General features: G+C 50.5%; 1 protein-coding gene across 1 annotated transcript in view; it reads right to left on the bottom strand.

Moving 5' to 3' along the window:
* Window positions 1-13805, bottom strand: part of LOC146171939 (transmembrane protein 117-like) — a 438815-nt gene that overhangs the window by 298926 nt on the left and 126084 nt on the right. Inside the window, exon 4 of the mRNA XM_084586209.1 lies at window positions 9647-9787. Within this exon, the coding sequence (XP_084442335.1) occupies window positions 9647-9787 (141 nt within the window). The remainder of the gene's footprint in view (window positions 1-9646; window positions 9788-13805) is intronic.

The following is a 13805-nucleotide window of genomic DNA, read 5'->3' as shown; positions in this document are numbered from 1 at the left end:
CTGTGTGCCCCTGCAGTCTGTTTGGGATCACATGCTCCATGAGCTTGCCTACGCAGGAAATGAGCGATATTGGGCGCAAATTGGCTATATTTAGTTTCTTGCCTGGTCTGGGAATAAAGGTAATCATTGCATGCCACCAGGCTTGAGGGATTTCACCATCGTTCCAGTACTTATTCATGAGCCCCGTGGTTGCCTCTACTGCGTTTTGGGTCTAAATTCTTTAATGCTTTGTTTGTGACCCCGTCCGGGCCTGCCGCGGACGTTGTGCGGAGCTGTCCCATGGCGAAGCGAACCTCTGCCTCCGTTATTTCTGAATCTAGCTCTGGATTTGGGAGTCCTCGGTAGTCTGGCATTTGAGCCCAAGAGGCCTTGCTGAGATATCGATCCTGTAGTTCTAGCAAGACCTCTTCTGTGGTGCCCTCGTATTTATGGATCAGTCTAGCCAGCTGATTTTTCAGCGTTGATTTTGCCTGTGTCGGATCTAGTAGATGTCTGAGCATTTGCTACGTTTTTTTACATCCTAGTTGTCCATTCATGCGGTCACATATCCGACCCCACTGCTTTTCTTGAAGCTCAAGTGTGTAGGCTTCTATCTGTCTTTCTAGTTTCGCTATACGTTTCCTTAGCGGTCTTAGGTGTTTGTGCTTCCTCAGTCTCATTTGTAGGCTGAGGTAGGCTTCCCACATATGGAGTAGCAGCGAGTCGGAGATTTGGCCCTCCTGTTCTATCGACACATCCGGTGTGGTTTTCTTAATATTCTTTTTAAGTGACTCGATCCAATAATCGAGATTAGGGATTTCTGTTTCGACTGTTTGCTCTCTTAGGTCCCAGGATTTATACCAATGCGTAATATGTGCCTTCCTAATTATTGTTTTGTGCTTAGCCGTTTCGAAGGTGGTGGCTAAATATAGTGGTCAATACCTTGTGTGTGACATGTGTTTAGCCATTCGGCTCCCATTATATTTTTAGTAAGGGTGAGGCCCGGTGACGTGTCGACGCTGATGCTATTGCCTAGCCTCGTGCATTCCTGTGGGTTGTTTAACACGGAAAGACCCACGTTATGTATCGCTTGCCATACTATGTTGCCTTTTTGGCTGGCTTTAACGTATCCCCCTTCCGGATGCGGGGCATTGAAGTCTCCGACAACTAGAAGCTGCGCTTTGGATGCCAACCTTAGGCTTCTGACTAGTAGCTCAGGAATACCCGTTCCTCTATCTCGCGGCGGGCAGTATAGATTTAGAATAAAGAGATTTTTGTCATCTCGACTTTTTTGCACTGTCTCGAGCAGAATATACTTTTCCTTGGAGCTGTCAATATTGTGCTGTATTGCAGTGACATTGCGCTGCACCAGCGTTGCAGTGAACGCACCCGTGACGGTACCGGCGTCATATCCCGGTGATAGGAACGCTTTGTAGCCCGGAAGTTTTACGGCACCACTAGCTTTTTGTAGAGCAATAACGTCTCGTGGACGCTGTAGGTTTTGAATGTGGAGCTGCAAGTTCCCTCGCTTACAGCAGAAGCCTCTGCAGTTCCACTGCCACACTTCAATTTGCTGTCTGGGGACCATGATGATGCGTAGCAATTGTGTGCATTGGCTGCTGACCAGGCAACGGAGGAAGGCGTGCTTCCATTGCGCTAAGTTTTTCCATCATTTGTTGGAACGACACGGTTACCTGATTTTGGAACACCCTGAATTCGTTGGTTAAGGCATCCATCCTATTAGTGAGTGTGTCCACCCTAGCCGAGAGGGTGTCTACTTTAACCTCCATGGTGTCCACCTTTTCTGTGAGTGCATTTACATCGGTCCTGAGTTTGTTCGTGGCTCTCGTGTGCTGCGGCATATCAGTTTCTGAGGCTTCTGCTACACGTTTACTGTTCTCTCCGCTCGGGGGAGGTTGCCTTTTGATCGGGGCTCTAGCGTCCGTTTCCATCGCTACCACCCCTACCGGCGGGACCGGTGGCGGGACTCGCGTCTCCTTAATTATTGGGTGTTCTAGCGCCATAGTATTCTTAACTAATTAGCGGAGCTCCGCCATCTCTTTTTCTAGTTTGGCAATTTTATCATCGCGTGCCTGTATCTGTTTCCGTAGTTCCTTTTCTTGAGTATTGTTGGTATGGGAGGCCGTATCCGGCCAGCTCACCTTATTATCGGGCTTGTCTCCGCTTCTTCTGCGGCTCGATCTTCTTTCTTTGCTGTTACACTTGCCCCCTTCCTTGTTTGGTAGCGGCGGGAAGGAGCTGGATCGGTTTCGGGGCTTGCTGTCGTGTCTCGTCCGGCTCGAAGACCTCTTTCTGTCCCTTGGTTGATGTTCCGCGTGGCGTCGCCCCGCGTTGTCGCTTTGCTTGTTCGCTTGTTTCCGGATCACAAGACGATGTTTGCAGTTGCGGCTCCCAGTATGATGCGCCCCATGGTACACTGCAATCTGGAATGCATGTTAAAGGTTCCCCTTCTGGAGCGACCGGGTGGTCATTACCGCAGCGGCGGCATAAGTTTGCCTTTGGTTGGTAGCAGACGTCAGCCCTGTGGCCGACCTTGCGACAGTTGTAGCAAGTTTCCACTTGCTCTCTGTATGGGAACACGCAAAATACTGTGTTCCAGTAGTATACCTGTCTTGGAATCTTGTTCCCTTTGAAAATAATCTGGAGGGTTCTTGACTTGCCTAGTCGTCTTGCGTCGACGATGCTGCTGTCCTTGTTTCTCCTCAGGAAGCCTTCTCGGACTTCATCAGGCGAGGATCCATGGTACGCTCGGTAGATTACTCCTATAATCGAGTCGTCCGGCGCCGCGACGTACGGCGCCACTTGCTTGTCATGCCCTTCAAGCTTGAGGACTTTCATATCGGCGTAAGCTGATGCTCTTTGGCGGTTCGGTGTGCTTACGGTGAGCGTGTTGTTCACGATGTTTACACGTGTAATGTCCCTGTCTTGTGCCTCCAAAGGCGCCACGTTCGCTGCCGCCCATATGGAACGCTCGAGGGCACGTGGGGCGACGCTGCTCAGGTCGTAATTTCTCGGTCGACACACGATTTTGTAGTCGTCCATTGGTAGTCTCGGGGACGGTACCCATTTTCTAGTGACGGGTGGTCCTCGCTTCTTTTTGGCTGTAGTGTCGGAGTTCGACTTCCCGCCAGCCTGACCCGGCTTAAGCCTAGCTTCGTCGACGTGGCTGTTAGCGCATTGCTTCAAGCGTCTGGCGCGATCTTGAAGACGGAGAACGGGCTCCCATTCTCCGCTTTTTAGCTCCTCTGGCGTTATGTCTTCCCCTTCGATGGGGTAATGCATCTTCAGGGTTAGCAAGGTCTCGGACTTGTTCACGGAGCCCGTCGGCACGGGGCCGAGCAAGGCCTACGCGTTAGGCCTAGCTCCCTCCGTCACTTGGTCCGGGTAAAACTTCCGAAAAATACGGAAGCTGGGCGTCGACTTGCCAAGAATTGGTATCCACGGGTGCCGGGTGGTCCCTCAGAGATGTTCCAATAGGTGGCAGGTCCAAGAACCGAAGCGTTCCACCAAAAGTTGGCTTCGAGGCGGGAGCCCATGCGACGCACGTCCCGCACTGCTCGACAGCCCAGGCAGGATCTTTTGAGGCATAGTCGCGTAAGCCACCTCTGACCACAGGCATGGTCGAGATTTAGAGGTCGAACGTCTGTGTTAAGCCTGGTGGTCGCCATGTGACTTTGGGACATAGTCACGTAGGCCACCAAGTGGCACGTGACTTTTGTCAAGGTCACATGACGTCAGTGTGACTTGAAAGTAGAGGGGTGCTACATGTATAAATAGGAGCCCCCGGGCACCTGCCTAGGTTACAACACTGCTCGAGATGGTGGAGGACGAACACAGCTACAGTAGCGCGTCGGAATGTGAAGAGGGCATGTCGATGAGGCCCTGAAAAGGCGGCATGCCGAAGAGACCGATGAAGACCGGGCTCTACATTTGGAGAAATGTGTTTAATGCAAGCTTGGCAATAAGTGTAGCCATGTACATGAAGCTTTCACTTCCTCGTTGTGTTAACCTAAACTAAACCACCAGCCTATTCTTTAACTTACCAGTGGTATTGATGGAAATCTAAACGTGTGATGTTTTTATGGTGCAGAGATAATTCATTAGAAAAGGGAAGGAAGACGTCCAAGTTTTGCATACAATGACAGCAGCTGCTCTATCTTGTATTGTTTCAGGCATTTACGCTGCCATAAGCTAACCTCAAGGGTGTTCACCAGTGCGAGCGTCACTTGGAGTTCGATCATCATCAGAATGCTCCTTCTGTCGTATAGGAGGCTCAATGCAGGCCTCGGTCTTAATTAAGGCGCGCTTCCACCATGCTCCCAAAGTTTACTACTTTGCTCAATCCGGGAATGGAAGTGGACTCAAGAATTTCAGAGCAGTAATAACGAAATTCTTTAGAACATTCTAATTATGTTACGCAGCAACTTTCCGGGGTTAAGCAACTGTAATGATTGCAATGTTCTATTCCTGATATACACTGCAATTTCATTCTCTTTATTCAGCATTCAATGTTATGCTGACTATAAACACATACCTGACAAACACAAAAAACATGTCCAAGTGAAAAACATGTACGGTGTCCGAACAATTTTTCAGACTCCAATAATTCGGACTTGTGTGATATTTCCAAATTCAGGAACCGTCACGCGCCCCGTAGGAACATGTCCATTATCAGACCAAAATTTCTAACTCTACGGTGTCCAAACGTTAAAATGTTCAGACACCTTTGGTGCCAGAAATATTGTGGAAATCGTTTTTTGGCCAAAGGCTCATTTTTTCGGCATAACAAAATGAACAGGCATATTTGTCGCAAATAACTGGTTTTGCGGGGCCGTGAAGGCTAGGCGAAGCGGAGTCATTCGGAACGACTAGCTTGGCTCTCTGTTCATCGTTGGCATATGAGGCAATAAAGAAACTCTCATTTTTGTCATCGCGGTAGAGTGCGCAATCGGAGCGGAGTTGTAATATGCATGACCCCCCGGGTGCATTCATGAAGGCTGTCTTTGCGCTCACTTTTTTCCTGTGAATTCCATCTCGTGGTCTTCACTACCATTGCTAACCATGGAAACTGGAAGTTAGTGCTTTGCGCATGCATTCGTTCATGGCATCATGACGTGGTATGAACATGATGACTGGCAGATACTGGAGGGTTGCAGCTTAGAACGATCCGCCTCTGCAGGGTATGTATTAGATGACCCCCTTGACAAAGCTGCATGCTGTTACGTTTCTCCACCGACAAGTGGGACAGCTGACGCGGCCACCGCATAGCAACAGGCAGAACCGCGAGCGGATCGTCCATTTCGGCGCCGTTCATCGGCCGCGCAACGCTTCCTCCCGCGGACAAGTTTCGACGTGTTCTTGCCACGCGCCAAATGTGTGTGCGTGCGTGTGTGTGCAGAAGCTGGCCAAGCCTGGAGATCGAGAGACCGCGCGCCGCAGCGGTACGCTACCCCGGCACTCGCGACCCCCGAACCTAACAATTGGTGAACAGCGGTGGGACGACGACGACCAAGCCGTAACCGTGGTTGGAGGGACGAGCCAGGCGATACCGTCGTCCAACAACTGGTGAACAGCGGAAAGCGGAGAGACGAGGACGACCAAGTCGTGACCGTGGTCGGTGAAACGAGCCAGGCCTGACCGAGGTGCAACATCTGGTGGGAAGAGCGGAGATGTCACAGGCGTGACCCGTGAATCAAAGCAGCTCAGCGGAAAGGCGGGAGCAGTGCAACGAGCCCTGTGTGATGACTGGTTGCCTGCAGCGGAACGACTGCGTTGGATTCTTGGCTGCGAGGTTTGGTGAGTGCGGGACTTTCTTCTACTGAGTTTTGCCAGGCTTTTGTTAAGTAGAGAACAGAGCTGGTAATTGTGTTGTCATTGTTGCTGGGTTAATTGCAACAAGGCAATAGTGGGCAGTAGAGAAGGCAGCACTCGGAACAGCCATGAATTTGGATTTCAAGTCGTTGCGCAAACCGAAATTGCTGGAGCTTGCGGAGGAGTTGGGTCTGGATTTGTCAGACAAACTCAGATAACCAGAAGCGTTAAAGGCTATTCTTGCGTTGGAAGCTGAAGATGACGAGCTTTTGGAATGCCTTGAGGTCATTGAAGAACGTAAGGAAAGAGAAAGAGGAGCGTGAACGTAGCAAATTGATGCAGCTGGAGATTTCAGCACATAGAAGGAGCGTGGAAAGGATTAAAGCTTGCAATGCCATTCAGTGTAACCGTTCCTCATCGCCGAGGATATGGCAAAGTAGACTTTGAGAATGTCTGCAGAAGTAAACTCTTAGAGCGAGATAGTTGGGCGCAGAAGTTGGTAGCTTCCGCTGAAGCGTCGGAAGAAATCAAGCGATTGGTTGGGAGTCATTGCTGATACGATATCAGATAACGCCTCAGGATCTTCGGAAGAGATATGAGAGCGAGAAACATTGTAACGAGGCATACTTTGATTTGGCCTATCAGTTGAAAGCCGCTGTAAGCGAATGGCTAGACAGTGTGGAAGTTTCGGAGCAAATCAAACTTGCACCGGACTGTGAGAAACAGCTTAGGGGAGCGGCCGAGCAATGTGACCGCAGTAGCGAGCCGACCGAGCCTCTAACAGAAGAGCATCGTGTTACCTTGGTCGAGCCGCCAGCTGAGACGGTTAGCACAGGCTTCATCGGCGAGAAGTCCGAAGGGACGCCGTTAAGCGAGGTGAACTGCATGCCGACCCAAGTAGCTGTAGGAGATACAGTTCCATCAAATGAGTGTGGGGAACTGGTAGTAACTGAACCGCCTCTCGAGTCGAAAGCAGAAGCTTGTGTAGAGCGCGACGGAGCTAAAAACGAGCTAGGAGAGGAGAAAATTTCGGTTTCCGAAATCAGCTGTGTCGTAGAGCAGGGCACGCAGAAAACGAAGTGCCGATCAAGGAAGCTGCGCAGCCCGCGAGTTGTGATCAGGAGTGCGCGTCCGCTGTAGAGAGCGACTCTTGCGAAGGCGACAGCGAACGACCAGAGCAGAGTCAGAATCGTTCGAGCCCCGATACCACGCTAGGTTGTATTCGCGAAAGCAAACCCAGTGCGAACGCGAACGTAGCACCTATGGCCCTAACGCAATCCGAAGCGCCCCAGCTGTCGCAGGAGCTTGATCCTGCTGCGGTTAGCTCTGAACGAGGCGACGCACTGAGTGGCGAGCCGCCAGAGAAAATGCCTAGGAGGAGGACTGACGCGACTTACGTCAGCCGTTGTCGTTCGGATTTGAGTGAAAGTGAGTCAGGCGATGCAGCCGCGGCGCCGCCAGAGGAATTGCCTAGCTTGGGGGCTGGCGTGAGCAGTTGTTGTTCGGACTTGTCTGAAGGTGAGTCAAGCGCTGCTGGCCGCGATGCAGACGCGGCACCACACTTTGACCACTCAGACGACAACGGTGTCCTACTAGCTCCGGTTACCGCTAGAACGTTAACCGCTAGCTTGTCAGAGATTGCTCAGAAAGAAAGCAGAAGGCTAGTGTTCCAGTGCTGCCGACGAAAAACGCGGAAGGGCAGGCACGAGAAAGAATGCTGCCATCGTAAGGAGACCAAACGCATACGGTTGCGAAAAGAAAGCAGAAAGCTAGTATTCCAGTGCTGCCGACGAAAAACGCGGAAAGGCAGGCGCGAGAAAGAATGCTGCCATCGTAAGGAAAGCAAACTCAAACAATTGCAAAAAGAAAGCAGAAAGCATGTGTTCCAGTATTGCCGATGAAAAACGCGGAAAGGCAGGCGCGAGAAAGAATGCTGCCATCGTAAGGTAAGCAAACTCAAACAATTGCAAAAAGAAAGCAGAAAGCATGTGTTCCAGTATTGCCGCAGAAAAAAGCGGAAGGGCAGGCGCGAGAAAGAATGGAACAAGTTGAAGCTATGGCGAAAGAGAAAGCGACTATCCCAGCGGCACAAATGCGCCCGTGAAAAGCAAATGCATGACTGGTGCGCAACCCGTAAGGAGAGGGATAGGTTATTTAGAAAAGCGAGTGACTCGTGCTCGTCTGTTTCTTGGTAGAGAAACAGGAAGGTACGGTTGTTCCGGGAAACGGACAGCCGAAGCTTTAGTGAAAAGGGTGATCTCAACAGTAATGCCGAGGGCTTAAGTCGAAGCCCATAACGTGAGAAGAAGCCTCAGTTTTCACTTGTTGGTGTTTTTCTTCCTGACTCAGGATTTTGAACAGATTGCATTGTATTATTTTTGTTTGGGAATGCTGTTTTGAAAATGCGTTTTTCAAATTTGTGGACGGGTTCCAAGTGCTGCTAAGCTGCCCTTTAATGTAGATGGGGGCATAAGAGGGAAATAGTCTGGCAAAACTTAGTGAAGTTTGTGCCGTGCTTGCTGGCTGACCGGTTGAGTTTTTAGCGTGGTTGTGACGTTGTGGATTGTGAGAAATCTCTCCTGAAGACAAGTTGCAGAGTGCCTTGGAAACCCGGACTTGCCAAGGAATTCTTCAGGCTGACTGGCTCATGAGAAACAGAGTCGGATGAACCCGGCTAGCAGCAACATCCCGATCCCTCCGGACAGCGGATGCAGTCCCCTGCCCTTCGGGATCTCCCTTCCCCGGGGGGGCAGTCTGTTACGTTTCTCCACCGACAAGTGGGACAGCTGACGCGGCCACCGCATAGCAACAGGCAGAACCGCGAGCGGATCGTCCATTTCGGCGCCGTTCATCGGCCGCGCAACGCTTCCTCCCGCGGACAAGTTTCGACGTGTTCTTGCCACGCGCCAAATGTGTGTGCGTGCGTGTGTGTGCAGAAGCTGGCCAAGCCTGGAGATCGAGGGAAAGTGCGTCGCCCTCTCCTGTCTGCAGGAGGTGGAGGAGATGAGGTCGGAACACCTGCGATTGAGTCATTCGTCGTGAACCAACATGTTTGGCTCTCCCTTTCCTGTGAGGGTTTACCCTTTCCCTGTGAACTGGAAAAACTATAAAAAGCAGCGGCCGACTCCGCTGAGATAGAGACTACTTTGACGCGTCGTTGGCACGACGCTAGACACCAGCTGTGTGAGAGTGTCTGTAATCTCTCCGGGTCAGCTTCTCTGCCCGTATCTTCCCGATGTTGTAGTAAAGGTTGTTTCGTTATAAAACGCCTCGTCTTTGCTGGGACCGTTGATGCCGTCCGCCGTCCACGGAGCCGCCAGGCCAACGCTACCGAGGCGCGCAAACCACAAACCTAACAATGCTTCCTGATAGCTACTAGCACGAATAAGCACACCTTCCGCATCAGACCACAGTAGCAGATCTCCCCATTACCTAGATACAAACAAAACATCGGGGGCAGAAAAGTTTGTGATTTGTAAAGCTGACTTTCGGCAGGAGTGATTTTTTTTATTTCAAATTAATAAATTTTTCGAACTGTTGGATTACTTGGACCATTCGGTGCAGGGGGGAACTCACTCTAATAGCTCTACGCCTGTGCTGACAAGTTAAAGGATAGCCTCAATTGCGACACATAGGTCCTGCACTGGCACCTCTGTGGCATCAGCCTCACACAACTGCAGATATGCTGCAGCTGCAGCCTCACACAGCTGCAGAAAGAGAAGACAGCATCAAACCCAACAGGAGTTCATAATGTGAAAAGACTGATGGGGCTAAATAAATTGCAGCAACGCAAAGGAAAAAACCACATGGCCACTGAAATGAGAGCAGGACCGACCGGAAGTCCTTCTGCACATAGAGTGAGAGCACACTCTGGGTGTCGGCCGTCTCCAGGTGGAAGTGGTTCTCATCCTCTGGCACCAGCTGCACCAGCACACCCGGAGGAAGGTGGCGCACTTCCACCGCAGTAGAGGAACCCCTGCAATATCAACCACGCCTCACATATTGTTTGGTTCACTATACTGCATTTCCTTTTTGCAATGATTCCTGGCACAGTGAAACCGGAATGGGCTAGACAACACTTGGCTGCAAATGGCTGTTCTGCAGTGCATACCTTAGCGATTGCTGCCAATGCAAACGTTGGCTTACCTACTACAAATGCAACTTCAGCACAGTGGGGCCACAATAAGAGCAGCAATGTTTCACAACTCAATTACGATTTTAAGCACCCAATGAGCAGACTGTAAAGCGGGCCCTGAGGCTATTACGAGTGCATGCTCCTAACCAAGCATCCAATTGTTTTGAGGCTGCGAAAGATTAACCAGAGGAATGTCACCTTTGTAATGAATACCATATTTAGGTTACTATAGCAGCCCTACCATGGCCCGACATTTGAGAGGAAGAAGAGCTAGTGAGTAACCACAGTGGTGAACCTGGACAGGTGGCGGCTTAGTGCAAGATGATAATTTAAACCGGTGGCTTATTGCCATGATGGAGCAATCTTAACTTGCCACTGACTCAAATGGGTGTTGGTCCCATCGGCCGCATATATTATCTACTTCTCTCAACTTCAACCCTGAAAAGTAGTTACAATGTACAGTCAACACTCAGCTAAATAAAAATTATAGATAAAAGAAATGAAGCAGGATTTCATTTCGTCACTTTCATATATATTCAACAGCAAAATATTTCAGTTAACAGAAACCCTGTTTACTTTTCCCCTCAGTTAAATGGAGCTAACCATTTTGAACACACCTTGCGAATATGTGCTCACACGTGCTAAACATAGTCTCACAATAACAAAAAAAGCCATACACCATATTCAACTCTATAGTTCAGTGATCATCTATAACCATCGCAATCATTTTCACTGCTGCTCTGCGTTAGAGGGGGCAGTTAGAGATAAAAATCTCGGCACATTCTGGTAGATCTCACTACATGGTGGCAGTATCAAGGGAAGAAAAGGAAATTATATTGTTACGAAGCGGCAAGCCGATGAAGACAGGAGACAGAACATGACCGATGACGATGGTAGATGACGTTTAATGAATGTTCGCGGCGGGCCTAGCGCGAGCGCTCCTGCCCGCGCCACTGCCCGCTTCTTCTTCCTTGTCGTCCGTAACATGACCCGGGGCCACCGAGCGATCGTCCCGATCATGGACGAGGAAGTTTAGCGATGTTAATGATTTTATGGCATGATGATGGGCGTGTCTGGATGCTTGAAGAAGAAGAGGAAGAAGGAAGAATAGAACGGCTTGCCGGTACGATGTCTGATGCGTGGGTGATCCGCCTCCCTTGGAGCTGTCAACCATCCGTCACCAGAGTCCATGGGACCGATGGCTCGAGGTCACGTCGGGCAGCTTGGGCGGGGGTTGCGTGTTCGTGTCCATCGGTTCCTTCGGGTCATTCGGGTCTTTTGGGTCTTTCGGGTCCTTCGTCTTGGTTCTGATTGGTCATTCTGTTCTCCTTGTCTCCAGGTCCGGGCTGGGGGCTGGGCGGCGATAGTTGTTCAGGTCTGGGCTAGAAGGGCTGGGGCGAAGCTGCACGGCGATGTCCCTGGGCCCTCGGTGATGGTCCCGGCTTGAAGATGGCCTCGATGCTCCAAGGCGAGGATGGGGATTTCGTACGCCGCACCTCCAACCAAATGTTACGAAGCGGCAAGCCGATGAAGACAGGAGACAGAACATGACCGATGACGATGGTAGATGACGTTCAATGAATGTTCGCGGCGGGCCTAGCGCGAGCGCTCCTGCCCGCGCCACTGCCCGCTTCTTCTTCCTTGTCGTCCGTAACAATATATTGAACTGACCAAGAAAGTAAGGTTTTAGATACTGACGTCGTAGTGTGTCCTTTCATTGCTGCTAATGGTACCTACATGGAGTGTCCGAGTTGATAATAAAACTTAAGGCAACCACTTTGGGGCAGCAGCTCGGAAACCGCATGAATGTCTATAAATTAAAGGACACATCATTACACATATCAACGTAAGATCATTTGGCAGCAGTGGCAGCATATCAATGCTCTGTGCACGATGTAACTGCCATTTTTGCAGTTACATCTGTTCAACACACCCAGCGATAGCCACTTTAATCCCCCCCCCCAAACAAAAAAAGAAGGCTGCACCAACTGCCTGGAAAGTCTACCTGCGCATGCGAACTGAACAAGCTACGATAGCGCCGTCACCAGCGTCACAATACAAGAGACGCACGGATATCGTGGGATCATTTGGCAGCAGTGGCAGCATGTCAATACTCTGTGCACGATGTAACCCATATAATCTGCCCTTTCTGCACGTGCGTATCGGTTCAGATACCTAGCGATAGCCACTTTCATCATCAAAAAAAGGAGGCTGCAGCAACTGCCTGAAATGTTTACCTGCGCATGCGAACAGGACAAGCGACGATAGCGCCGTCGCCAGCGTCACAATACAAGAGACCCAAGGATATCGTGGAACCATTTGGCAGCAGTGGCAGCATTTCAATACTCTGTGCACGATGTAACCCATATATTCTGCCCTTTTTGCACGTGCGCATCGGTTCAAGATACCCAGCGATAGCCACTTTCATCAAAAAAAGGAGGCTTCACCAACAGCCTAGAAAGTCTACCTGCGAATGCAAACTGGACAAGCGACGATAGCGCCGTCGCCAGCTTCACAATACAACAGACGCAGAGATATCGTGGGACCATTTGGCAGCACGTCAATACTCGGTGCACGATGGAACCCATATACTCTGCCCTTTCTGCACGTGCGTATCGGTTCAAGATACCCAGCGATAGCCACTTTCATCAAAAAAAAGGAGGCTGCAGCAACTGCCTGAAAAGTTTACCTGCGCATGCGAACTGGACAAGCGACGATAGCGCCGTCGCCAGCGTCAAAATACACGAGACGCACGGATATCGTGCGACCATTTGGCAGCAGTGGCAGCATGTCAATACTCGGTGCACGATGTAACCCATATTCTCTGCCCTTTATGTACGTGCGTATCGGTTCAAGATACCCAGCGATAGCCACTTTCAACATCAAAAAAAAGGAGGCTGCACCAACTGCCTGGAAAGTCTACCTGCGCATGCGAACTGAACAAGCGACGATAGCGCCGCCGCCAGCGTCAAAATACACGAGACGCACGGATATCGTGGGACCATTTGGCGGCAGTGGCAGCATATAAATACTCTGCGCATGACGTAACCCATATTCTCTGCATTTTATGCACGTGCGCATCGGTTCAAGATACCCAGCGATAGATACTTTCATCATCAAAAAAAGGAGGCTGCACCAACTGCCTGGAAAGTCTACCTGCGCATGCGAACTGAACAAGCGACGATAGCGCCGTCGCCAGCGTCACAATACAAGAGACGCAAGGATATCGTGGGACCATTTGGCAGCATGTCAATACTCGGTGCACGATGGAACCCATATACTCTGCCCTTTCTGCACGTGCGTATCGGTTCAAGATACCCAGCGATAGCCACTTTGATCAAAAAAAAAAGGAGGCTGCAGCAACTGCCTGAAAAGTTTACCTGCGCATGCGAACTGGACAAGCGACGATAGCGCCGTCGCCAGCGTCACAATACACGAGACGCACGGATATCGTGGGACCATTTGGCAGCAGTGGCAGCATGTCAATACTCGATGCGCGATGTAACCCATATTCTCTGCCCTTTATGCACGTGCGTATCGGTTCAAGATACCCAGCGATAGCCACTTTCAACATCAAAAAAGGAGGCTGCACCAACTGCCTGGAAAGTCTACCTGCGCATGCGAACTGAACAAGCGACGATAGCGCCGTCGCCAGCGTCAAAATACACGAGACGCACGGATATTGTGGGACCATTTGGCGGCACTGGCAGCATATCAATACTCTGCGCATGATGTAACCCATATCCTCTGCCCTTTATGCACGTGCGTATCGGTTCAAGATACCAAGCGATAGCCACTTTCAACATCAAAAAAGGAGGCTGCACCAACCGCCTGGAAAGTCTACTTGCGAATGCAAACT

The sequence above is a fragment of the Amblyomma maculatum genome, unplaced genomic scaffold (genome assembly GCF_055883805.1).
Source record: "Amblyomma maculatum isolate TAMU_Amacu unplaced genomic scaffold, ASM5588380v1 scaffold_15, whole genome shotgun sequence".
Taxonomy (NCBI): Eukaryota; Metazoa; Arthropoda; class Arachnida; order Ixodida; family Ixodidae; genus Amblyomma; species Amblyomma maculatum.
The sequence above is the reverse complement of the archived record's forward strand: the minus strand, read 5'-3'. Positions and strand labels throughout refer to the sequence as shown.